This window comes from Mirounga angustirostris, unplaced genomic scaffold (genome assembly GCF_029215605.1).
Source record: "Mirounga angustirostris isolate CCGP_5_RB_7025 unplaced genomic scaffold, mMirAng1.0.hap1 SCAF_1, whole genome shotgun sequence".
Classification (NCBI taxonomy): domain Eukaryota; kingdom Metazoa; phylum Chordata; class Mammalia; order Carnivora; family Phocidae; genus Mirounga; species Mirounga angustirostris.
In genome coordinates, this window is record NW_026991709.1 from 203,245,829 (window position 1) to 203,269,900 (window position 24,072).

The 24,072-nt window shown below is 56.1% G+C and overlaps 1 protein-coding gene across 1 annotated transcript; it reads right to left on the reverse strand.

Moving 5' to 3' along the window:
• Positions 1-851: 851 nt before the first annotated feature.
• Positions 852-23,356, reverse strand: FCHO1 (FCH and mu domain containing endocytic adaptor 1). Its single transcript, XM_045863847.3, has 27 exons — positions 23,300-23,356; positions 22,462-22,532; positions 18,243-18,334; positions 17,165-17,239; positions 16,148-16,289; positions 14,250-14,402; positions 13,919-14,023; positions 12,542-12,640; positions 12,353-12,449; positions 10,872-10,916; positions 10,679-10,757; positions 10,133-10,157; positions 9,748-9,805; positions 9,128-9,306; positions 9,019-9,043; positions 8,564-8,615; positions 7,927-8,018; positions 7,296-7,575; positions 5,382-5,499; positions 5,182-5,269; positions 4,918-5,026; positions 4,068-4,223; positions 3,613-3,745; positions 2,962-3,161; positions 2,266-2,321; positions 1,521-1,685; positions 852-1,106 (listed from the first exon to the last, which is right to left on the reverse strand). Exons 2-27 carry the CDS (start codon positions 22,486-22,488, stop codon positions 1,084-1,086), a joined length of 2,673 nt encoding a protein of 890 aa, XP_045719803.1. The 5' UTR covers positions 22,489-22,532; positions 23,300-23,356; the 3' UTR covers positions 852-1,083.
• Positions 23,357-24,072: the final 716 nt, after the last annotated feature.

The window sequence follows — 24,072 nt, forward strand, 5'->3', positions numbered from 1 at the left end:
CCTGCTTCCCCGGCTCCATCCGGCGCCGGCGTGGTCCTCGGGATCTGCGTGGGCTCAGGGTCCTCACGTGTCCATCGGGATCTAGGGCTGTCCACTGAGACCTGCTTCCCACCAGAGTGTGCTGGTTACCTCACCTGTCCTGGGCTCCACTCAGGCCACCCCTTGCCCACGCGCACCACCCCCCACCCTGGCCTCCCACTGCTGGGTGCTCCTTCTATATTAGGTTCTCTCCAAAGGGCGCAACCTCCCGACAGTCCCCCAAGTGAAGTGGGTTGCAGAAGCTGAGAGGAAGCTGAGGCCAGGGAGGTTAAGTCACTTGCTCACAGTCACACACAGCCCCTGGTGGCCAAGCGGGCTCTACACCCAGGCCTTTTGGCTTCATAGCTTCATGGCTTCCAAGAGCCCTGTCCTGCTCACAGCCATGTCCCAGCTGCCTGGCATCCAGTAGGTAGTCAATCAATGTTTGTGGATTGACTAATGGATTCCTCTCAGAACTCACAACTCCCCATTCCTTTGCGTGGGATGCCCAACCCCATCTTGCAAACTCTTATTCATACTTCAGAGCCCCATTCATAAAGCCCTCTCCTTAGGAAGAGTCTGAACCCCCCTCTGGGTTGCTCTAGGCCTTGCCCCTTCCACCAGCTCCTCACAGAGCTCAGACGTCCATGGAGCTTGGGGTGTCCATGTCTGGCTTTTTCTCCCCCCTGGTGCCACCTTGCACAGGCTGGGTGAGGGGAGGGTGGGGACGATGGGAACATTAAGGATATTACATCTTCCCCACCCATCCATCTTCCCTTCCTCTCCTCTCTGGCGCCGTGAAGGAAATTTCCTGGAGCAGGAAAAGGCTTATTTATTTTATTAGAAAATAAAGTTTATTCAAAGAACATTAAAAGTCCAAGGACCTGCATGGGAATTGGCTTGAGCAGGAGGGAATCTCCGGCTCAGCCAGGCTGGGTGTGGGGCTCCTCTCCACGGAGTCAGGGCCCTGAGGGAGGCCAGGGTGGGATCCCAGGGTCCGGCAGGAAGGCAGGGATCAGTCAGCGAGCACCAGGACACAATGCAGAGCTGGGGGCCTCTGCAGGCTCAGCAGCTCACCAGGTACATCCCTGTGGGGGTGGCGCCATGAGCGGGGAGGAAGGGAGGGCCGTCCCTTGCCCGACCCTGGGATCTCCCGATCCTCCTCCAAACACCCCTGTAACTCACTGTTCCCACTGCCCCATGGGCCCCAGCAGCCCCTTGCGGGGGCAGGAGAATGGGCTGGGGGCAGTGTGGCCATGCAGCTTCTGGCTCCCTGCCTTGGGTCCTCGCAAGGACACCCTACGGGGGCCCTTTGACCTGCCACTCGCGCCCACCATCCTGGGCCTCCAGGGTCCAACCCCCACCAACCTTCCCAAACACACCCCAGATGCCCCTGCCACCCCCCTCCCCCGGCACCTTGGCAGAAGCAGGGGGTGAAGCTCAGGGCCTGGCATGGTCCTGGCCTCAGGGGTGGGCAGCAGCAGGGTGCGGGGGGAGAGTACCTGTGGCAAACCTCCTCTTTACAAGCGACATGCGGTAGCCACTGCCCACCAACTCCAGGTCCACGCCCGACAGAGTGGTCCCCTCGCTGGTGAACTGAGCGGCCACAGGGCTGGGTGTGCTGGAGCCTGAGCATGGCTCCCAGCTGGCAGATAGGTGGCCAGAGCCTGGGGAGGCCTGAGGTCAGCCGTGCCCCAGCCTCAGCCCCCATCCTGTTGGGACCCGGGCTCTTCCCAAACCCTTAGATCTGTGGCCTCTATCCATCTCTTTTTTTTTTTTTTTTTTTAAGGTTTTATTTATTTATTTGAGAGAGAGAGAATGAGAGAGAGCACATAAGAGGGGGGAGGGTCAGAGGGAGAAGCAGACTCCCCGCCGAGCAGGGAGCCCGATGCGGGACTCGATCCAGGGACTCCAGGATCATGACCCGAGCCGAAGGCAGTCGCTTAACCAACTGAGCCACCCAGGCGCCCTCTATCCATCTCTTCTGACCTCCTCTTGTGCCCCTGCCCCTGCACCCTTTTCCTTTGGCCCCTCAGGGCTATGTGTAAATTGCAAAGGAGTCCTGCCTCAGGGCCTTTGTACTTGCTATGGCTGCCCCCCCCACCCTGTCCTCTCCCACAGCTTTGTCAAAGCCCTTTTAAGCTTTCCTCCCTGTCTACACTTCTCCCCAACACATCCCCAATTCTCATTTTAAACAAGCCCCTCCCACCCAAACCCCCTGCGATCTCATGCACAACCATAACTCACCCCCTGCTTCAGACACATCTGGCAGCTTCCAAAGAAGTCGCTTCTCCTCCAGATTCCTGGCATCAAGAAAAGCTTGGTCAGGTCTCTCTCAGAGAGGACATTGGGAGCCGAGGGTCCCAGCTCGGTCACCTCTCAGCTCCATGACCCCAGCAAGCCAGGTCCTCTCCCTTGCCTCAGTTTCCCCATCTGTAAAATGGACGTGGGGTATGGAGCAACTGGCCCCCGAGGACCCCACAGCCTTGCAGCATTTTTAGTCCTTCAAGTCTGGCTTCTTCGTGGCAGTTCCTACCTTTCGTACAAAACAAAGGCAACATTGTGGGGTGACTAAGAGCCCAGGGCAGAGAGTGGGCAGCTGGGTTCACATCCTGGTGTGACGGCCGATAAGTGACTTAGCCTCCCTCTGCCTCCGTCCCCGCTCCACAAAGGGGAATGATGGCGGTCCACACCTCAAGGGATTGCTAGAAGCCCTGAGCCAGTCCATGTATATAGAGCACGTGGACCACGCCTGACACACAGGAAGCTCTTGGTGTCCGATATTATTATTGCTAATAATGTCACCCTTACGTCTAAGCAAGGGATGCTGATGCTGAATGGTCGGACCTATGGTGGACCCTTTAGCTGCTGCATCAAAGAGAGAGGTCTGGGAGGGCTCTAGGGTCACCGCCGAGCCTCCTTTGGCCTCCCGCACGCCCTCACCAGGTGGCGGCTGGCTGTAGGCGGATGTTGGTCACAGGCTCCCCCACAGGCAGCAGGATCTGGACGTTGGTGAGTGGTGTGGGCACGGCCGTGGCACCGGGCCGGTAGCTGTACTCCACCGAGACCTGAGTGAGGGTTGCCCCGCACTGCCAGTGGGCGCTCAGCTGTAGGGGCACAGACTGGGGACCCGGGCGGGAGAACTAGGAGGAGCGAGAACGGGAGAGGGGACACAGCTTAGGCCGCCCTGTCCTGCCACGCCACACACTATTCAACCCCACCCCCGGACCCTGCCTCGCAGTCTCTCAGACCCGACTCAGCACTGCCTATACCACCCCGTGGGAGCCTCTTCCTTCTGCCTCAGAGATGGTTTCGATCAGAGTCTGTGTGACACCACGTTTCCAGCAGAGGGCAAGAGAGTGCCTCATTCTGACAGAGTTGCGGCCAGGGTGCCGGCGCAGGCTCCTGGGATGGGGCCTCTCCTAATTTATACAATGGTGCCACCTGCGCTGATGGGGGCCTGCCCCCCTCCACTGCCTACCCCGCCAGCTCACTCTGCTCTCTCTACCCCTGGCCTCCACGTCCGCGGCCTGCTCACCCTGCCCAGCCCCAAGCCCTTCCCTGCGCCCTCTGCCCTGTCTCCCCGCGGCCCACCTGGTACCGCAGCAGCACTAGATTGTAGTAGGAGGCGGCCGGATTCTGCTCGGCCTGGCGCTGCAGGGCCTCGGTCAGAGCCGCCATGTTGAGCCAGAAGTCTTTGGTCTCAGGGTCGCTCTGGGAGGGGTCGCTACAGAGACCAGGAATAATCACCCCAACCCTTGGGAGACACCTTCCCAAGGCCCTCAGCGTCCAACCTACCCCAAGGGCTTCCTGCAGAGGCGGATTCCCTGGCTCCCCTTGGGCCCAGTCAAGCATGGGCCCCCGGAGGTGGGGGGTGTGTGGGGGGACACGGAGAAGAAAAGAACAATGAGGTCCGGAAGGGAGAGTGATTTGCCCAGGGCCGCACAGCAAATCCCAGGAGGCAGAGCCCGAACTCACAGGCGGGGAGATCCTGGACCCCACCAGCCTCTGGGACCCCTGCCTCTGACCCCCGACTCGTCCTCCAATACCTGAAGAGCAGGTCGGCATTGGGCTGAAAGTGCTCAATGGCGGACGTGTGCACGAGGCGGAAGCTGAGGACAGGTGGGGGCGGGGTCCCACTGAACACACGCACGATGCCAGCCGGGAAGGTCATGGTCAGCTCCCCAGTTACTCGAGCCAGGCAGCTGGGGTTGGGGGCGGTGAGGAGACTGGGTGTTGGCTCGGGGCTCTCCCGGCCCCACTGCAGCTTGCAGCTCCCCAAGCCCCTCAGAAGAAGCGAGGCCCTGACTGTGCCCAGCGTCCTCACTCCCAACGTCAGCTCCTTGCGTCCTTGCCTGGACAGCAATCCAGGCACCAGGAAGAAACCACACTGGGCTGACGGAGGCAGGAACGTCCCCCTCCCTAGGTCTCTTTACCCCTAGGCCACCGGGAAGCTCAAAGCAAAACATTCAGTTATAGAACTGTCCTCATCTTGGGTTTCAGGCCTAATAGTCTCCCATTTGTGGTTTGATCTTAAGGTCTTCCCTGCTGGGCGCTGCCCCCAGATTATTCCTGGCCCCTCAACTCCTCCTTAACCCAGTCTTCCAAGGGCCTGGCCTCTGGTCCCGCTCCCTTCAGTGTGAGGCCCAGAGCAGCCTCAGAAGAGCTGCTAACCTGTGGTCACAACGAGGCCTCGCCCTTGCTCTAACACCCTCCGTGGTTCCCACTGCCCTCAGGACAGGGGCCTGGTTGCTTGGCTCAGAGATCGAGGCCCTTCCACAGTAAAGCAGATCAAGGAACACACCTGAAGGCTGTCTCTCCTGGAACCTAGACCCAGAGGCCCCAGAGAGTCCTGTTTGTCTCCGTCCTCGTTGGCACTGTCCCCCCATCACTGTGTACCTGGGGCTGTGGCCTCGAAAGTAGGCATGGACGTATTCGGTGAAGGCAGTAGCTACAGGCAGGGCATCCTGGGAGCCCAGGACCACAGGGCTGGGTCCCCGGGAGATTCCTGGTGGGGGCGGGAGGGAATGGGGACAGACAGAGTGAGCACAGGTCCCAGACTCCAGAACCCACTTTCTGCCAACGCCTCACTTAGCCACCCACCCAGCACCAGAGAGGGTGAGAGCGAGGCCCAGAGAGGGGCCCGGGGCCTCCCCACCATACCATGTGCCGTCTGTGATGGGAAGCCGGGCCGGTCCGAAAGCGTGCTGGCGGTGGAGGAGCCCAGCGGGGAGGGGCTCAGAGACCGGGACTGGGGAGGGAGACAGGCCAGGCTATGACGGCCCGGGAGCAGCACCCTGATGCTGCCCGCCCCCCACCAGAGGCGCCCCCAGCCCCGCTCCTGCCGCGCGCCCTCCCCCTACCAGGTCGCCGTTGCTGCGCGTGAGGGGGCAGGACACCTTCCTGGTGCGGGCTCTCCGGGGGGGCGCCGCCAGGCCGTCTCTGGCTGCAGGGTCTGGGGAGGGAGTGACAGACAGACAGCTGTACAGCCGAGATGCTGCCGTGGGCCTCTCGGGCCTGCCCAGAGAAGGAACTTCTCCCCAAAACTGGGAGTCGGGCTTATTCGGGGGAGACCCCCTGGGGCTGAAGTCTCGGGGCTGCAGAGAAAGTGCCGGACAGGCCTGCAGAGGCTATCCACAGCCCTGAGCCCCCCAGACACTGGGCTGATGGCCCAGGAAGGGGTTACTGGGGATACGTGAGCAAGCGCTGGATGCTCTGGATGCTCGGGAGGCAGGCACGGCTCCAGGGGCGGGGGGTGGGGGGACTGGCAGAGGATTTTTATCCAACATCAGCGATTCTGTGACCCTCATCCTCTCCGAGTATGAGTACGACGTAGCCTCCGACTCTGGCCTGAGTCTGAGTCTCACCCGCGAAGGTCACTGATCACTGCCTAACACTCAGGTGCCCTGTCGGCTCCATCTACAGCTGCCTGCTCGCCCCCCGCCTACACCCCAGGTGTGCTCCCCTCTAGCCCAGGGCTTCTCAACAGCACTGCTGACACTGGGGGCCCGAGCAATCTCTGGGGGGTCGTCCTGTGCACTGTGGGGTGCTGACCAGCATCGCTGGCCTCCACCAGCCAGGCGTCTGTAGCACCCATCCCTCTAGTAGTGGCGAGCTAAGATCAGCGGTGACATTGCCAAGGGTCCCCTAGGGGGCAGAACCGGCCTGGTGGAGAACCCCAGTTCTCTAGGGAAGCTCAGACACCCGCACTTGACTAGTCTCCTCACATGCTCCACACTCACATCCCTGGCAACTCCCATGATCCAGCTCCAAACCGGCTCTTTCTCTAATCAAGGATGGTGCCAAACAGCCCTGTCGCCACTGCTGGGGACCTCATGGGGTCACAGCCCTCTGATTCAGGCCCCCCTCCCCCCCACTGGCCTCTTCCTCCCAACCTGCAGCCCTGTCCCAGCTCACCCTGGGCCCTCCCCTCTCCCGGGCGGCCTCCCCTCCTGCTTCACACAGCTGCCCATGGGGTGCTCCAATCTGGCCTCCCCCCCAAACTCAGGGTCCACTGGCCACCTGACATCTAAAGGCCCGGTCTCAACATGCCCCCACTGCAGCTACTTCCGCCCCATATTCCCTGCCCCTTCTGGCCCTTCCTGGAAGAACGCCCAGCTGCCCTCCTACGCTCCACCCCGACCCCTCTGCTCTCTCCCAATGTGTCTGCGTGCCCGCTTCTCCCCACTGTTACCCCATCACCTCTTCCCTAGACTCACCTCACCTCCCTGGTCTCCAGCTCCCACCCCCAGGTGGACAGAGGGCGCCCATAATCTGAGTCAAGTGCCGCCCTTGCTCTGCTCACAGCTCCCCCCTTCTGTGGCTCAGGCCTTGCTAGGGTAAAACTCACATCATTCCCAGAGACTACCAGGCCCTGCTCCGGCCCATCTCCCTCCTCTCCCTCCTTTTCCCTGTCATCACTCTGTTTCAGCTTCACCCGCCTCCGAGCGGTTCCTCAGAGGGCCTTGTCAGCTACCACCCCAGGGCCTTTGTACAGGATGTGCTCTAGGCTGGAAAGACCGTGTCCCCCCTGTGTCCAAACGGCTCCTTCCTCACCTCCATCAACTCTTAGCTCAGAGGTCACCTCCTCAGGGAGGTTCCAACCTACTGAGCCCTCACCAGGCACCTGCCACCTCCACCTTGTTCAATATCCATTTCATTATTGTCCCTGCAAGGGTGAGGGTTCTGGGCTGTGTCCCCAGCACCCCATTCAGGCCCTGGCCACAGTGGTGCTCAGTCGTCCCCACCCAGGGCTCTGATAACTCTGACTCCTGGACTCACCTCCTCCAGCCACAGCCTCCAGCCCCCAGGGACCCGGGGATGGGGCGAGGGGCTGTGGCGAGTCCGACGCTGGCAGGGGCCGTGTCCCCCTCGACTCGGAGGCCGGCGCCCTATAGCTAGGTGGGCTCTGTGGGGTGCCCGGGCGGGGGACCCAGGAATCCGGGGAGGGGCCAGGCGCCACGTGGGATGGCGAGTCCAGGCCGGAGTCCTCCACATTCTCGGGCGACGAGGAGGAGAAAGGTGAGGGGCTGGAGGTGAAGCCGAGGCTGCTGGAGCCTGGAGGGGGGGCGGGGGGGTGCCAGCTCCAGACCCCGCCCACATGGAGGCCCCGTCCTTCCTCCTGCGGGCCACGCCCACTCAAAGCCTCGCCCACCCATCAGGCCACGCCCTCTGGTCGCTTCCATTTCCGCGGAAGCTCCGCCCATCCACCCACTGTCACCTACACTACTACAGAGGGCTCGCCACTCACGCTGTGGCCCCGCCCACCACCCCATTGACCAGTGACCCCCACAGGACCCCCCAAATGCTCCCTCCAGCCTGGCCCACCCTCCCACCTACCCTTGCAATGGCCCCACCCAGCCTCCTGCTAGCCAAGCCTGTGCCCCTGAAGCCCCCTACCGCCATCACCTGTAAAATCTTCGTGGTCAAAGGCCGACTCTAGGGGCGGCCCAAAGAGGTTCTTGGAAAACTGCTCATCTGACTGCAGCTTCTCTGCACAGCTGTGGACGAGGTGGACAGGAGGGATGGTTTCTATCGTTCCTATGCCTCCTCCCTCCTCAGGGCCTTTGCACAGGCTGGTCTTGGTCCTGAGCTCTCGTTTTCCCCGGCTCTGCCTGAGGCCACATCCTGCTCTCTTCAAGTCTCAACTCAAAGTTCCCCACCCCCACCCCAGAGCAGCCTCCACCTTCTCAACCGAAGCTGCCCACTGGCATCTTCCCCCACATTGCCTGCTTTGTTTCTTCATAGCACCTGGAAGTATCGAACATGCTCTAACTTATTTGCTGTTCCTAAAATCTGAGCCACTAGAATGCAAATCTGAGAAGGAAGACCTGTCTTGGTCATCCGTCTCTGAACTCGGAATAGCACGAGTACACAGCAGGGGCTCAATAAGTGTTCATCGAATGAATGACTAAGTGGTTCCTCAAAAACAGCATGCCCTCAACTCCCTGCCAGGCTGACGAAGGGGGGGAGGAAAGAGGAGTTGGGGGCAGCCCCCGTCCCCCCACTCAATGTTGGCCGGATGTCCCACTGCTGTAGGACCTACCTGCTGGCTCTTGGGGCAGATCGAGGCCTTTGTGGTTTCCCAGCAGCATCCCCTACAAGAGATGCACCTCCCTGAGCCTTCCTGTCACCCTGCCTACTGTTCCCCTCTCCCCCCGCCCCCCCCCCTCCAGCCACAGAACAAGAGACTATAAGGCTTAGGGCTACCCAGCCAGCTGCCCAAGGTGACCAGCAAGTCAGGCAGAGAGGGATTTGAGCCTGAGCCAACCTGTCTCCAGGTTTTGGCTTCTTTCCCGGCTTGGCTCCTTCCTTCAGCTCTCATTTAATTCTCATAATGACCCCATTTTATAGAAGAAGAGACTGAGGGTCAGAGTGGTTAAGCAGCCTGCCGCAAGTCACACAGCAGAGCTGGGATTCAAACCCACACTCACACTCCAGGCCCAACCTCCCCTCCATGTGCTCCTCCCCAAACCGAAGACCCCTTAACAGGCTGCTCACGTGCAGAATGGCGTTTCATGGTGCCCTGTGGACAAAGTGGGTGGCATCAGGCCGGGCGCGTCCTGCCAGCCCCCCCGGCCCCCCCCAGAATACCCCTCCTACGCCTCACCCCTGGGGCAGGAGGAAGGATGAGGCTGCCGGCCGTGGCCCTGAGCTGGGCAGCAGCCACCTCGGGGCTGCAGGCGGGGGCACGGGCAGGGGCAGGCTTGATATGCACATAGAACTTGCGGGGTTCCTCATCATCGAAGTCCGAGTCACTGGAGGAAAAGCGGGCGGGCTCCACCGTGCGTGCGCCACAGTCAAGGGGCCAAGCAGATCCCAGCATGGGGGTCTCCCTCGGCTCAGCCCTCAAACCCACCCCTTCCTGTTCACACCTTTCAAGGCCCTACACGAGCCCATCTCTCCCCACTTGCCCCCCCTTGCCACCGTGTTTTTGCTCCAAGTCTTTGCATGAGCATGCCCAGCCTTCACTACCAAACTCTCATTCAGATGCTAAACCCCAACGCTGGTGCGCCCTCCTCCAGGAAGCCCTCTGGGCTCCTCCTCGCTCCCTCTTGCTCAGCCCTGACCCCACAGGGCAGGTGTCTTTATTTGAATCTGCTACGTCTACACCGCAAGCTCCCCACAGGGTGGACACAGAGAGGGTCGCTATTAGTGGAGGGATCACTGCGGGCAGAGCTTTGTCCTTGCTGTGCCAACAGTTGCCCCCAGGGGGCACCAGGAGGATATTGTTCTGGGTCGCATCAGGCCGGACGGTGAAACCTTCTTCATCCACCTCTGGACACGTCTAGGGGGACAAGCAGTGAGTCAGGCTCCCTGCTACTGAACCTCCCCCTCTCACCCTGCCACGCACCCTCCCACCTCTGGGCCCTGACTCAGACCTAAAAACAGCCCCAACGGCAATAATAGTACTGCCTGTCTTTAGGTGGTGAGACTGACGGGCAAATTGAGGCTAAGTGGGGACATCAGTCCCTCCCACGTGGCCCACAGGAGTTTGCAGCTGAGATGAGACTGAGCGCCTTGAGCTCCAGGTTTGGCTTCCAGGCTTGGGGGCCGAGGTGGGATTGAACCCCTCCCACTTGCAGCCCGGCCCAGCCCCTCCCATGGTACTCACCCCTGAATCGGGCTCCAGGGAATCTCTGGGGGTGGAGAAAGAGATGCTCATTTCTGCTCTCCCACCTCATCTGCACGCCCCCAAACCCCAACGCTAGACATGGCACCTGGGGGCGGCCCCTGGGCTGCGATGTTGTCCTGAGCTAGTTCCCCAGGTGATGGGGCCCAGGGGTTTGCCTGCGGCTGGGGGCCGTGAGTCTGGACTTAGCTGAGCTCAGGGTGTTCTCAAACAGCTTGGCAGGGGAGGAAGGAACCCTGGAGCTAGTCTGAAGGGCTGGCTTGAAAAGGTAGGGAATACCTTTTCAAAGTAGGGCTAGCCTCGGCAGGGAAATGATAGGGCTAGCCATGGCAAAGGAAGAATTTTGGACTAGGTTGGGCAGTGGGCATATTGAGCTAGCCTGGGACAGAGGTTCTCCTGGGCTAGCCTGGAAGAGGAATTCTCAGCTTCTGGGATAGGACACTATCTTCTGGGATAGGACAGCCTGGGAAAGGGGGAAGGGATCCCGGGCTAGCCTGGGCCAGGGCTGGGCAGGGGGTGTTTCCTCACACAGCTGCAGGTGGCTCTCGCTCCCGCCGGTTCAGTCCTGGGAGGCGAAAGGCCTTGGCTCCCCGCAAACGTTTCATTGCTGAGAACAGATGAAGGGGTTGCAGCTGAGCCCTGGGGGTGCCCCCTTCCCCTTCAGATCTGCCTCGCTCATCCCCACCGTCCAGCCTGGGCATCCAGGCCCAGACGTACTTGCCTTCCTGCAGGGCAGCCGCACTGTATGCCTCAAAATCCAAAGGCCCTGAGATAGAAGAGAGTGAGAAACTCAGCCTGGCTGGGAGACCGGGCCTGGGAAGGAGAGCAGCACGCCCTTGGACTCACAATGGCCCCTGGGTCTGAGTTCAAGGCCAGTCAGGGTCCAGTGCACAAGCCGAGATGCTGAACAAGCCCCAGAGATGGTCATGAGGGGGATGGGCCAGGGGTTCTGGTCCCCTCTTGGGATGGACCAGAGGGGGTGATGCCTGAGTTACTTTTTTTACTTCCAGCATTTCTCGCAAGTACTTGAGTGGGTCAGGGGATGGACCATGAGTCGGTGCGGTGGGCTGAACCTCAAGTGCCAAGATGAGGAGCTGGGACTCTCTTCAAAGATGATGGGGAACCATGGAGGGTATATGAGCAGGAGCAGGGTAGGACAGATCTGTGGCCAGTTTAGAGCAAGACTGGGGCCATACACCAGAAGATATGGCCTGAGCCAGGGCTGAGTTAGAGAGACAGGAGGGATTAAGGACAGTTGTTAGTGGCTGACTTGGGGACATAAACTGTATATCAGCATTTATTGAATGCCTACTGTATGCTAGGCACACACTTTGCCCTTTACCTGCATCAAATTACTGAACATTCATAACTTCATTAGGTGGGGATTATCATCATCCCCACTTTATAGATGAAGAAACTGAGACTCACAGAAGTCAAGACAAACATCCAAGGTCACATAGCAAGCAATGAAGAAAAGACCCAGACTCAGATCTGACCCCAAAAGTTTTGTTCTCAACCCTTCCCCGACCCCTCATCTGGACATTTTTTTCAAATTGATCCTTTGCTCAACAATCCTCAATGGCTCCCTTAGGCCCTCAGGGTAAAGTATGAACAGTTGGGTCTGGCATTCAAGGCCTCTCTAGTATCTGGTTGTAAGAGATTTACATATAAGATGGGGCACCAAAGGACACCAGGCTGGCTGAGTTGGAAGAGGACATGACTCTTGATCTTGGGGTCATGAGTTGGAGCCCCACGTTGGGAATAGAGATTACTTAAAAAAAAAAAAAGATATATTAAAAAAAAAAAAAGATGGGACATCAAATCCTTTTCCTGTGTGGGCTGCGGAATTAGATTTGTCATCAGCCCATTTTTCTCATGAGGAACCAAGGTGCAGGGAGGTTCAGTGCCCTGCCTCTTGAGTATTGTTCTTTTTTTTTTTTTCTAAGATTTAATTTATTAATTTGACAGAGAGAGAGAGAGAGAGAGAGGGAAAACAAGCAGGGGGAGTAGCAGAGGGAGAGGAAGAAGCAGGCTCCCCACCGAGCAGGGAGACTGCCACGGGGCTCAATCCCAGGACCCCAGGATCATGACCTGAGCCGAAGGCAGACGCTTAACCATCTGAGCCATCCAGGCACCCTGAGTCTTGTTCTTTCCCCGCAGCTGCGGCCCCTAAGTCTGACCCCCACTGATGTCCCAACTCACCAGGCTTCTCCCGGCCTGTGCCCTTGCTCTCTGCAAACTTTCTCAGGAGCATCTCCACGCTGACGTTCTCTATGTTCTGCTTAAACTCCTCATGCACCTGGGCCAGGTGAATGAAGTGTGTAAGTGTGCACAGCCAGGGCCCCTTGCCTGGAACCCTTTGCTTTGCTTCCCACCCCTGGTGCCACTCACCTGCCCAATCTGCACATGGGTGTCCTCCACCGAGTGGGCATAGGAGCCTAGCAGTGCCTTCATGTGCCGCAGGTGGGTCTCCTCCATGGCTTGGAAGCGCTGAGCCAGGAAGGGAGAGGAAAATGGGAAGGTGGAGGTCACAAGGAATGGCCAGGTGATCCAGCCTGACCAGTCAGAGTGTTCTAGCCCCCTGGCCTCAGTGACTGGTGTGGGGAAGACCCAAGGAGTGTCTTCCCTGGGACTTTTCCTAAAACTATGGGAAATGAGACACTTTTATACCCTGAGTCAATGAGTTGGTGGGATTCATATGGGGCTACTGGTGACCAAATTTGCTGTACACACACACACACACACACCCATATACACACCCAGGAGGGCATCTCTACTTAAGAGTGAAGCCCCCAGGGAGAAAAACAGACTCAAAAAGCAGAGAGGCACAACTTCCTGCCAACATTTGGGTACCTGGATCCAGCCATGCCTGAAGCTCTCCCCTCAAACTTTTCAGTTCCCTGAGCCTATAAATCAATCTTCCTTGTCAGTTTGAATGAAGGTTTCTATCATTTGCAACTTTCTATCACTTGCAAAGTCGGGAAAAAAATCTGATTCCTAATCCTGAGATTCCAATCTGCTTTTTTATACATTTGGGTAAACAGAGTCCCAGAGAAGTACAGTGTCTCATGAAGAGGTTACATAGCTGGTGAAGAATGGAGGCTGGAGCAAAACCCAGGTCTTTCAGCCACCATGAACTGTTAGTAGACTCCCAGCTTCTAGACCCTGCCTTGCCCTGTTCAAAAACCTTGTCAATAATAATAGAAATAGGGGCGCCTGGGTCGCTCAGTCAGTTCAGCAGCAGATTCTTGAGTTTGGCTCAGGTCATGATCTCAGTGTCGTGAGATTGAGCCTTGCGTCGGGCTCCGCACTGAGTGTGGAGTTGGCTTGAGATTCTCTCCCTCCTTCTCCCTTTGTCCCTCCCCACCTCAAATAAATAAAAATAAATAAATAAATAAATAAATAAATAAATAAATAAATAAATCTTTAAATAATAATAGAAATAATAATACCACCTAGAGTGGTTTCTATGCACCTGGTACTAGTCTGAAAACTTCCCATGTAGGGACTCATTTAATATCCACAAAAACTCTACAAGGCAGGTACTAACTCTGTTCCCATTTTGAGGCACAAAAAGGCTTTGGCTTTTGAAATAATAATGCCAACAACAATCCCAATAGCTAACTGGCTCTAGAATCCCATGGCTTGAAACCTGTGATTCTAAGGCTCTGGGGAGTCGAGGGTTTCAGAGATTCTGGACTTCCGAGGCCTGCAGATCCTGGGCCAAGGACTGTGTGGGTCTCCCAGGTCCCAGTGCCTGGTTCTTACCAGAGCCGAGTCCAGCATCTTCTGCTCAAAGTCAGAGCGGGCCGAGTTGTACTTCTCCACCGAGCGCCGCAGGTTCTCTGCTGCCTTCTTCGTCTTCGTCTCTGCCTACGAGGCACAGGGAGGGGATGGGGGCGGGAGGGGACACACGGGGCATTTCTTCCCCTGGGGGCTCATCTTCCAGCAGGTAAACTTCTTGGGGTGCCCAGGGTGTGATGACCACAGAAGGTTTGATGACCAGTGCTCTGGGATATGTTTTCATACTCCCATCAGGCAGCATTGCTTGGACCTGTGAGGGCTCACGGCAGCTGGGGCCCTATGACTGGGGGCCCACCTTGTCCATCTCCTTCTGGCTGGTGCTCTCCCTCCGCAGCCGCTCCTGGTCCATGCAGCGGTTCAGGTAGTTCTCGCGGGACTTGGGCAGGAGCTGGCTGACACCTGTGAGGACCTGCACAGCGTCCAGGGTGCCCACGGCTTCCTCTTTGCACTGCAGGGGTGGGGAAGGGGGAGTGTGGGTCGCGTGTGAAGCCCCCGCCCAGGTGCAGGACCTGAGCAGATCACAGGGGCACAACGTGAAATTCCCAGCTTCCCAAACACTCTGTGGGGTTCCCAGTCCCATGGAGTACCTTCTATGAGTATTCTATTAATTTCAAAATTTTTAACTTTTTAAAGAGGGAATATTTACAGAGGGTTCCTATTGCAGGAAGTTTTAAGGGGGGAGCTCAGGAAAAAACCTCCCACTGTCTGATCCCCAGCCTCCCAGGCCTCTGCCTCGGAGTTGATAGGTCTCCAGAAATAATCAGCACATAGACCAGCAAATGTGTTTTTTCTAGCCCTTTTTTTTTAAATGACAAATAGGCACAATCTCTGTTTAACTCACAGCTTTTTTGGCTTAATAATCTATTCCCAAGATTATTCTGTATCAACCCACAGAAAACTTCCTTGTCCCCCAGTTTTTTTTAGTAGGCTTCACATTGGGCACCCCCCTTGTCCCCCAGTTAAAAAAATCATGGTGGGGCGCCTGGGTGGCTCAGTCAATTAAGCATCTGACTCTTGATTTGGGTTCAGGTCATGATCTCAGGGTTGTAAGATCGGGTCCCATGTGGGGCTCTGCACTGGGTGTGAGCCTGCTTAAAATTCTCTCTCTCCTTCTGCCCCTCCAACCCCCTCTCCCTCTCTTCAAAAAACAAAAACAAAAACAAAAAAACTCTTGGTAAAACACACATAACAGAACATCTACCATCTTAGCCATTTTTTTTTTTTTTAAATAGGCTCCACGCCTAGCATGGAGCCCAGCGCGGGGCTCGAACTCATGATCCTGAGATCAAGACCTGGGCTGAGATCAAGAGTCAGACGTATAACTGACTGAGCCACCCAGGTGCCCCTTTGTCCCCCAGTTTAAGAAAAAAAAATGGTAAAACACACATAACAGGAAATCTACCATCTTAGCTGTTTTTTTTTAAATAGGCTCCACACCCAGTGTGGAGCCCAACACGGGGCTCAAACTCTTGACCCTGAGATCAAGACCTGAGCTGAGATCAAGAGTCAGATGCTTAACTGACTGAGCCACCCAGGCCCCCTTACCATCTTAGCCATTTTTAAGTGTACAATATTAACTACTAACAACTCCCTTTTTATTTTTATTTTTTTTTAAGATTTTATTTATTTGAGAGAGAAAGAGAACGAGCAGGGGGAGGGGCAGAGGGAGAAGCAGACTCCCCACTGAGCAGGGAACCCGATGCGGGACTCGATCCCAGGACCCTGGGATCATGACCTGAGCCGAAGGCAGACACTTAATCGACTGAGCCACCCAGGCGCCCCCCAACTCCCTTTTTAAACAGGAATGGGTATGGCTCTGGGGCCAACAAAACTTTATTTATTGGCACTGAAATCCAAGGGTCATAATTTTCACCTGTCATGAAATCTTCTTCTTTTGATTCCCTCCCCCCAACCATTTAAAAATGTAAAAACCATCTTATCTCTCAGGCTCTACAGCACCAGTCTGGATTTGGTCCGTAGCCCATAGTTTGCAGAGCCCTGGTCCAGAGTTCTGAGTCCGAAACTGGACAGTGCTCAGGTGTGTAGGAGTCTGGGTTTGGTGTTGTGGAACTGACAGAATTCTCAGAGGCACACACCAGGAGCGGGGGGTTCAAAGGCCCCAGAAGTTCTGGGATCTTTCCAGCCACTGCCGTCCCCCCTCCACCTGGCTCCGTAGTGCCCACCCGCACACACCTTCTTGTGCATCTTGAGCTGCTCCTCGCCATAGCGGAGCACGTCCTTGATGAGGTCCTGCAGCTTTCGTGTTAGCTCTAGGTGGCAGAGTGCCAGCTTGTCTGAGGAGACGCGGAAGACCTCCCAGAGCGGGGCGAAGGTCCTGGAAACAGGTCACACCCAGGGTCCAGCAGGCCCCCCCCCCCCGGGATCCCCTCAGACAGCAGGCACCTACTGTGTGCCGGGTCCTGCTAAGCACTTGCACCACAACTACAAGGCAGGCCTGAGACAGATGGGGAAATGGAGGCATAGGAGGTTCCACAGCTCACCCAAGGCCCCTTAGGAAATGAATATCAGAGCTGGAATTTAAACCCAGGCCCTGAGGCCCTAGAGTCCTCACTCTGGACTTCAGGCCCTAGCTGATACTCAAGGGCACCCAGGCCCTGCAGCCATGCCAGTCTCTTTGCTCTTCTGTGAACATACAGAATCCATGGTTGCCTCAGGGCCTTTGCACTGGCTGAGCTGCCTCCCAGCGTCTCTGACCCAGATACCCCTGTAGCTGGCGCCATCTCATTATTAGGGTCTCAGCTCATGCAACCCACGCCAGAGGAAGCACCTGACCTCTCACGCTTCTATTTCATCCCCTTCCTAGAGCCTTTCACCCCAGGAAAGGACTTTTGTTCATGTTTGCTGTTAACATCTGTTTTGCCACACACCCCAGAGGTAACATGGCATGACCATGGAATGAAGGTGACTGGGGGCTTTATTTTGTCTCGATTGCTGCTGGGTCTCGACTACCTAGAATGGTGCCCGGCACACAAGAGGTCCTCAGTAAATATGTGTTGAATGAATGATTGAGGTAGTAAGTGAATGAATGAATTACATTCCTCGGTCCAATTAGCCCCTTAAGGGAGGGGCTGGTTGACTCCCTAGTCGACATATCACTTGTGTGAAGAGATGTCCACCCAAGAGTAGGCTCCTGATACCCCAGGACCCTTCCGCCTTGGGGACCCCCCGCCTCTGCTCCAGCCCACTCACCCCACGGGGGTCCCATTGCTGGCCAGCTTGGAAAGTTTCGCCATCGCCTTTGAGTAGGTCTCCTCGATGGTGGCCCTGAGTAGAACAGAGGAAAGATGCAGAAGGTTCTGGGCATCCTTGGGAGACGCTCCATCCCCCTGGGCCTCAGTCTCCCCATCTCAGGGAGGATGGTAGAGTCCCCAGCCCGGGAGAGGCATTTCGGAAAATGACGGGCACAGGTAAGTAATACGTTTTAAAAACAAGAGTGGTAGGAACAGCCGTAGTAGCACCAGCTCAAAAACAGTTGGAGCATATTCTATAAATGCTTGATACGCCTTGTCTCGTTTAATTGCAGAGGCGAACTCCTATTTGCTTTTTCCCTCTGGACAGACACTGTTAAACGCCTACTTAACATCCACTCACATTGGCGCCCAGATTAACAGAACTTCGATTTTTGTTCGGGGCAGCAATGTGCCCAGTTACAACCAGCTACCCACGGAGGCATTTTTGTGATAGCAGCACCCACAGGGCACCACAGGCAATCGCGGATGGATTCAGGAGCTGAAGGCCCTCAAAGTAAAGAACGGCCCTGTCCTGTGCAGCTTGGACGGGTCTCGCTATACAGCCGCAGAGAAAAACCTGGTTATAATCTTTTGAACTCCGCTCAGATTTAATGGGCGTTCAGCTAGTGAACGGCTGGGGAGCAGAAGGCTGTCTTGCAATTTGAATTTGTTATGTCTTCTGGGATATGGATGTCGGAGCATTCACACGCCGAAACGTAGGTTACTTCATCATACATGTGTTTTATCATCCTCAGTGCATGAGACTGAGTTTTCAAAATTCCCCTTGTAAGTAGGTCATATCATCATCTCTTCAGGAGGAGGCGTCAGAAACCTGGGAATGGTTGACAGGCCGGCATAGGGGCTGATTGTGTTGAGAACCGCTGGTTTCGAGGACATTCCAGCAGGTTGGGTGTGGCGTGGCCGTAGTGGGATGCGCAGGGGAGAGGTGGGGAGGAGCCAGGGCGGGGCCACGAGGTAGAGGAGGCTGCATGGACTGTGGGGCGTGGCTAGGGGTGGGCGGGGCGTGGGGACCTCACCTCTCCCGGATGAAGTCGGCCAGCTCCTTGGTGGAGATGGGCCCCTGCTTCACGCCGTGGTACAGAACCTCGAAGCCATGGTTCTTCTCACCCTGCAGGGGATGGGGGCGGAGACTGAGTAAAGGGGTGGAGGAGACATCACGGTTGCCTAGCAACGGGGGCGTGGCCAGAGGAGCCAACCAGCCGAAGCCCAACCCCTTGGCAGCAGTGATTGCTTCAGGCCTGAGCCAATCAGCCTGTGGCCTACCCCTAGGTCACAAGGATTGGTTCATGAGCCTTACGTTGGCCCAATCAGAGAGCAGCCTGGAAGTTTTGTCCGGTGGCTGAGGGGAAGATGTTCTCTTACGCTTGTTGTCTCTGTTTCTCTGTCTTTCTGCCTCTGTTTCTGTCTCATCAATCTCTTCCCCTGTTTTTCTGTCTGTGCCTTTACATAATGAATAATTATGTGGGCACAGGAGATATTGGAAGCCAAGTGGAAACCTTGAGATTTGGAAAGAAGTTGAAGCTGACGGAGTCTGAATAAAAAGTATGTTGAGTCGAGTTACTGGATCAAACCAAGCCTGAAAGCCCCATTTCCCTACAATGTTTCACCTTTGTGAGCCAATATAACCCCTGTTGGGTAAGTCGCTGTTTTCTGTTCCCTTCAACATGGAAGCACGCTCTCTGAGACCCCAGAGCACAGTCTGGGTCTGATGCCTCTCTCAGGACCCAGCAATGTCCAGTACAGGGTGGGGCCAAAAAGGGCATTTGAGTTTGTTGAATAAATGAACAAATGAGTTATTCTGCTGTCATCTGGGGCTGGTGGGAACAGTGCCTCTACCCGGGTGCCTCTTTCCTCCCAGTTCTGGGGTCACCATGGTGGGGGATGCCAAGGCTGTGCTGTGTGATCTGGGCAAGGTACTGTCCCTCTCTGAACTTTTAGTGGCTCCTTGATAAGATGGGACAGGGAAGCATCCACCTTGCGTATGAGGATGAAGTAAACACCAAGGTGATCCACATCAGGGTTCCCCAAATCCCCAAAGGCAACCCTAGTTTTTTCTAATTCGTGGTATTAGTTAACATTTTGCATTAAGTTTGCTCGTTTTTTCTCCAAATACGTTGACTTAAAGAGGCAAATTTTACCATTATTCTAGCTGGGAGCCCTGTGACCCCATGCCATGATGAAAGGAATAGGAAAAAATAAGGCAATAACTGTTTTTATCCCAGCCAGATCCTGTGACATGTGAAGGGCATCATGTCCGAACACTGAGCTGCTCATCAAAAAGGGAAATCAGCTGGGGTCTGAGGAACTGGAGACATTTTAGCATCAAACAGGGCCTTGTGAGTAGGGCCGAAAGAAGAAGCTTGTGGAGCGATCTGGCATTATTTAACTCCCAACACAAATCACTGAAATGATCCCTTTGGAAGCAGGTCCTGCGTTAATAGTGGTTTCCTCAATCTCCTCCAACCTGGCGAGTTTACCCTCCCACTTACCTGGAAACCGGAAGGCTGAAGCCAGAAGTCACAACCAGATAACCCCTCTTGCTGCATAAATGGAGAAACTGAGGCCAAGACGGGCAGACCCAACACAGTCTGATGCTCAAATCTCCCAATGGTCGCTCCTCATTCTAGAATTGTTGATAGCTCCCTATTTCCCACCAGCTGCTTAAATGCAAAGCCCTTAGCTCAAAATTGTCTTTCCAACCTTATCTCCAGCGTCCTCTTGGCCTCGCCAGTAAAATGGTTAGCAGTGCAAAGACAGGCTCTGCCTTCCTACCACCACACCTTTGCCTGGGCTGTTCCTGCAACCCGGCTCAGCAGGCTGCATCTCTTTCCACCCATCCAAATCCTTCTACGCTCAAGGATCATTTCCAGGCCCACCCCCTTCAGGAACCTTCTCAGACCCTCACTTCCCTGAATGTTCAACGTTGCTCCCTCCAGTTTCCCAGGAATATGTGTCAGAGCCTCCTTTTATGCACTGGGTCACTCTGAGCTCGTGACTTCACCTCTCTGGGCCTCAGTCTTCTCATCTGACAAATGGGGACAATGACAGCACCCACCTCCCAAGGGTCTTGGTGAGATGAAGCTGGGACAGTGCTGAACCCAGGGCTTCCTGTGCAGCGGTGAGGGCTCAGCAAACAGGCCCAGCAGTCCCCGCCTGCCCCACCCAGGGGATCCTCGGGTAAGGCTGCACCAGGCACGGCCACCCCGGCCAGCATCTGGGGCTGACTTGGAGCCAACCACTGGCCCGCTTCCCAGACCTGGCAAGGCCCCCAGTGGTATTTGCCTCTCCCAGGCTGTGCTGGCAGTGAGGGTCCTAGGAGGGACTGTCTTGGGCCTGTGTCTCTTATCAGAACCTCTGGACTCCAGTCTCGCCCCTCTGCCAACCCCAGAGAGATCTTTCTAACACAGCTTGATCGTATCCCTCTCCTGCTCATACTTTGCCCATGGCTCCCCAGTGCCCTCAATGCCTCCAGGCTGCCTTGGCCCAGCGGGACTGGGGCATCCCTATTTGGCTTATTCTCCCCTAACTGGAGCCTCCTTCAGGCCAGCTCAGGGTACCAGTGTCACCCAGCTAAGAGCCGCCGATACAAACAATTGATTAAAAGAAACATTGCCAGTGACAAACATCCCAGGGTACTCCCTGAGACCTAGGGAGGCAGGAATTTCATCCCCTTTCCCAGATGGGAAAACTGAGGCTTGCAGACACAAAATCACTTGCCCAAGGGCTCCCAGCAGAGCCCAAATCAAATGCTGAACTCAAAGCCCTGATCCACTCTGTACCAGGCTATCTTTGGGTGGGGAGTGCCTCGGGGGTGGTTTCTATTTTCTCTGCTGATCTGAATTTTCTGCAGCAAGCTTGCGTGCCTCATGCAATTAAAAAGAATTTAAAATAAATGTAGGTGCCTCATGCCATTAAACAGACTTTAAAATAAATGTAGGTGCTGTTGTCAGGGTTCCAAAACGTGGGCAACGACTGATCATCAAACAGTTAACCCGCTTACATCGAGGCACCAAAAGGGGCTCAGAGAGGAGCAGCTCCTTGCTGGGGTCACATAGCCATTCAGAGACAAATCCAGGGAATCTGACCCTTGGGCAGAAGGTGGAGGTCAGGCCCCATCCCCCCTCTGCCCTCTTCCCACACCCCCTCCCTGCAGGTGGCAAGGGGGTGAGGCCCCTTTAAGAAAACAAGTAGCAGTAAGAGGAGCCCCAGCTGGGGAGGGAGAAAGGGAGGGAACCGGCCTGTTGCCAGGGGCAACCAGTTGCCTAGCAACAGGCTTCCTCTCAGCAAGCTCAGGGCCCTACTGGGGAAGGGGCTTTCAGCCCTGGTCCTTCCTATACTCTTCTGTTCATACATCTTCTGTGGCTCCCTATTAGCATGGGCCTGTAAGAGGCGTCCTTGTGCCCTCAACTGGTCACCCGTGTCACACTTCTGGGCTTTCGCTCAAGCTGTTCCCCCTGCCTGGAATGCCCTTCTTACATCTTAGAAAATCTCAGCCCTCAAAGCCCACAGGAAACATGGCTCCATGTCCTGACCTCTCCCCTGGTTTCCCCTAAGACTGGGCCCAGCCCTGACCCTGAAGGGCTGAAGATTTCTGGCTGGCTCTATGTCTCCCAGATTGCGAGCTCCTTGGGGTCAGAACCAGGATGAAACCTCTTGGGGGCCTCAGCACCTTCCACAGTTGGTTGGGTGTGGAGTGGTGGTGGCAGGGAGGGAGGGAGGGAATGAATGAATGAATGAATGAATGAAAACAAATTTGTCTCAGCCCTCTTGGGTCCCCAACCCAGAAGGCAGAGGGGTGAGGGTGGTCCCCAACCCGGAAGGCAGAGGGGTGAGGGTGCCACTAGGGGCCAAGTCAAGAAACCCCCCAACTCTCCAGGATCGGAAAGATGTGGAAATTCCCTGGCTGAAATGACCCTGGATCCTGGAAGTTCAGTCTGGCCCCAGGGTTCAAGCCCCGACGCTGCATTTTCTCACCAGGCAATTTGAGATCAAAGAATACTACTCTGGGCCTTAGTCTCCCTGTTGTTCAAGCTGTGACTTGCCCAAGGTCACAAAGCCCATGAAGTCGGAAGGTGTAGATTCAAACTCAGCCTGACTCCTCCCACTTTAACTTCTATGAGTCGCAGACCATCCACCTATCCAAGGCTCTGCCCATAAGCTGCCAAGTCCCCCCATCTCCATAAAAGGCCCCACAGCCCTTCCAGGAGCCCCCATCAAAATAAAAGTGGGTCTTACCCAAAAATGTTCCCCAAAATACGACATCCTGATGCCCTCTGTGGAGACCCCCGCAGGCTCCTGTTTAGTGCCTGTCCAAAGAGAGAAGCAAATCTGAGCTGTAAAGCCATGGCCAGCTTGGGCCTAAGGAGGGGAAATTCCAATTGTCCTCCCTGTGGAGGAGGAAGAGAGAGGATGGAGGAACCAAAAGCCCCAAGGCTGGGAGCATGCCAGGGCCCCTGAGATGATTCATCCCCAGGCCTGGCCCCCAAGTAGCCCCCGTTCTAGGAGACCAGATCTGGATATAGATGCCCCAAGTCCTGTGGGGTCAGAGCTGGACTGGATAGAGGGATAGGGGCTGGGGAGCCTAGTCTAGAGGAAGGGGCATGGGCATTGGGGCTTTCAAGCACAAATAAGAGTTCACTGGGTGGGGGGCAGAGTACTGGATGAGCTCCAGCCTAAGCAGAAAATCTCAGGGCCATTTCACAGATGGGAAAACCAAGGCTCCCCCCACCCCCATAGAGGGGAAGCCACTTGCCAAGGTCACAGAGCCAGGAAATGACAGTAGATTTGCACCCTGGGCCAGCTGAATCAAGACCTGAGCACTCAGCTCCACACTGGGCAGCTCCCGTGGGAAAGGGTCTGCTGAGAGATGGACACTGGGACTGTGATCGGCCACATGGGGGTTGGGATCCCTGAAGTGTCCCCAAGGATCCCTTGGGGTCTCCCAAATCCCTCTACAACAGTTCCCACCCCATGCACACTCCTGGAATGGAGAGCTCACACCTCACCACGATGACCCAGTTGGCAGTGGTGTCCCCATGAGTCCCAACCCTGCCTCCCAGAAGCCAGTGGTCACCTGGTGTCTGAGTCACTATCCAGCTCTGTGCCTCAGTTTCCCCATCTGAAAAACAAGAAGGAATGCCTAGAAGGGGTCTTACTGGGGGAGTCCAAGCCTCCCTGCAGAAGGGGCTGGGCCAAGCCACCTGGCAAGGGAGGGACACTTGGTGTCCTTGGCACGTTCTCGAGGCTGGTCTTGTCACAGGAGCCCGCAGGCCTCATCCATAATTCATGACCCCTCGGGCAACTCAGCAGCAGCTGGGAGCCCAAGAGGCACAGGGGCAGCTGGGACAGGGCTTGTGACCACAAATGGGAAAGCTCCTTGGGCCTCACAAGGAAAGGACCAAGCAAGGACCTCGGACAAGGCTGCCTTCACTGAGCCTCAGTTTACCTAATCTTGAAAGTGAGTTTAATTTGAACCATTATCCTCTGGCCCCAGGTTCCTTGACTTCTGTAAGTTACCCGGCAACCACCATGTGCCCACGTAGCAAGGACAATGCCAGGGACTGTGAGATTATTCAGTCCTGAGTCTGGTCCCTGAGGAGCCCCCAGTCTACGGGTATAGAGCTGGATGCAGACACACCAGTCCTGCAGGCTCAGGGCTGGGCCAAATGGAAGAAGGGACTGTGGGAGCCTTGACCGAAGGAGGGGACATGGGAGTTGGGAGGTTGAAGCATGAATAGGAGTTCACCAGGCAAAAAAATTATTCGATTCCACAAATATTCCCAATGACCACCCTGTACTGGGTAATGCTGGCGCCCCTAAGAAAACTGTCACTGGCGCTGTCCCTGA

Bases quoted from the DNA above. Each gene is read 5' to 3' on its own strand.
- FCHO1 (XM_045863847.3), bottom strand. From the start codon at position 22,488: ATGTCGTATTTTGGGGAACATTTTTGG. The intron at 14,024-14,249 runs GTGGGCCCCCAG...TGTGCCTCGTAG, and splicing joins GCCAGAAGGAGATGGACAAG to GCAGAGACGAAGACGAAGAA. The intron at 9,044-9,127 runs GTGAGGCGTAGG...CTTTGTCCACAG, and splicing joins TCCTTCCTCCTGCCCCAGGG to GGCACCATGAAACGCCATTC.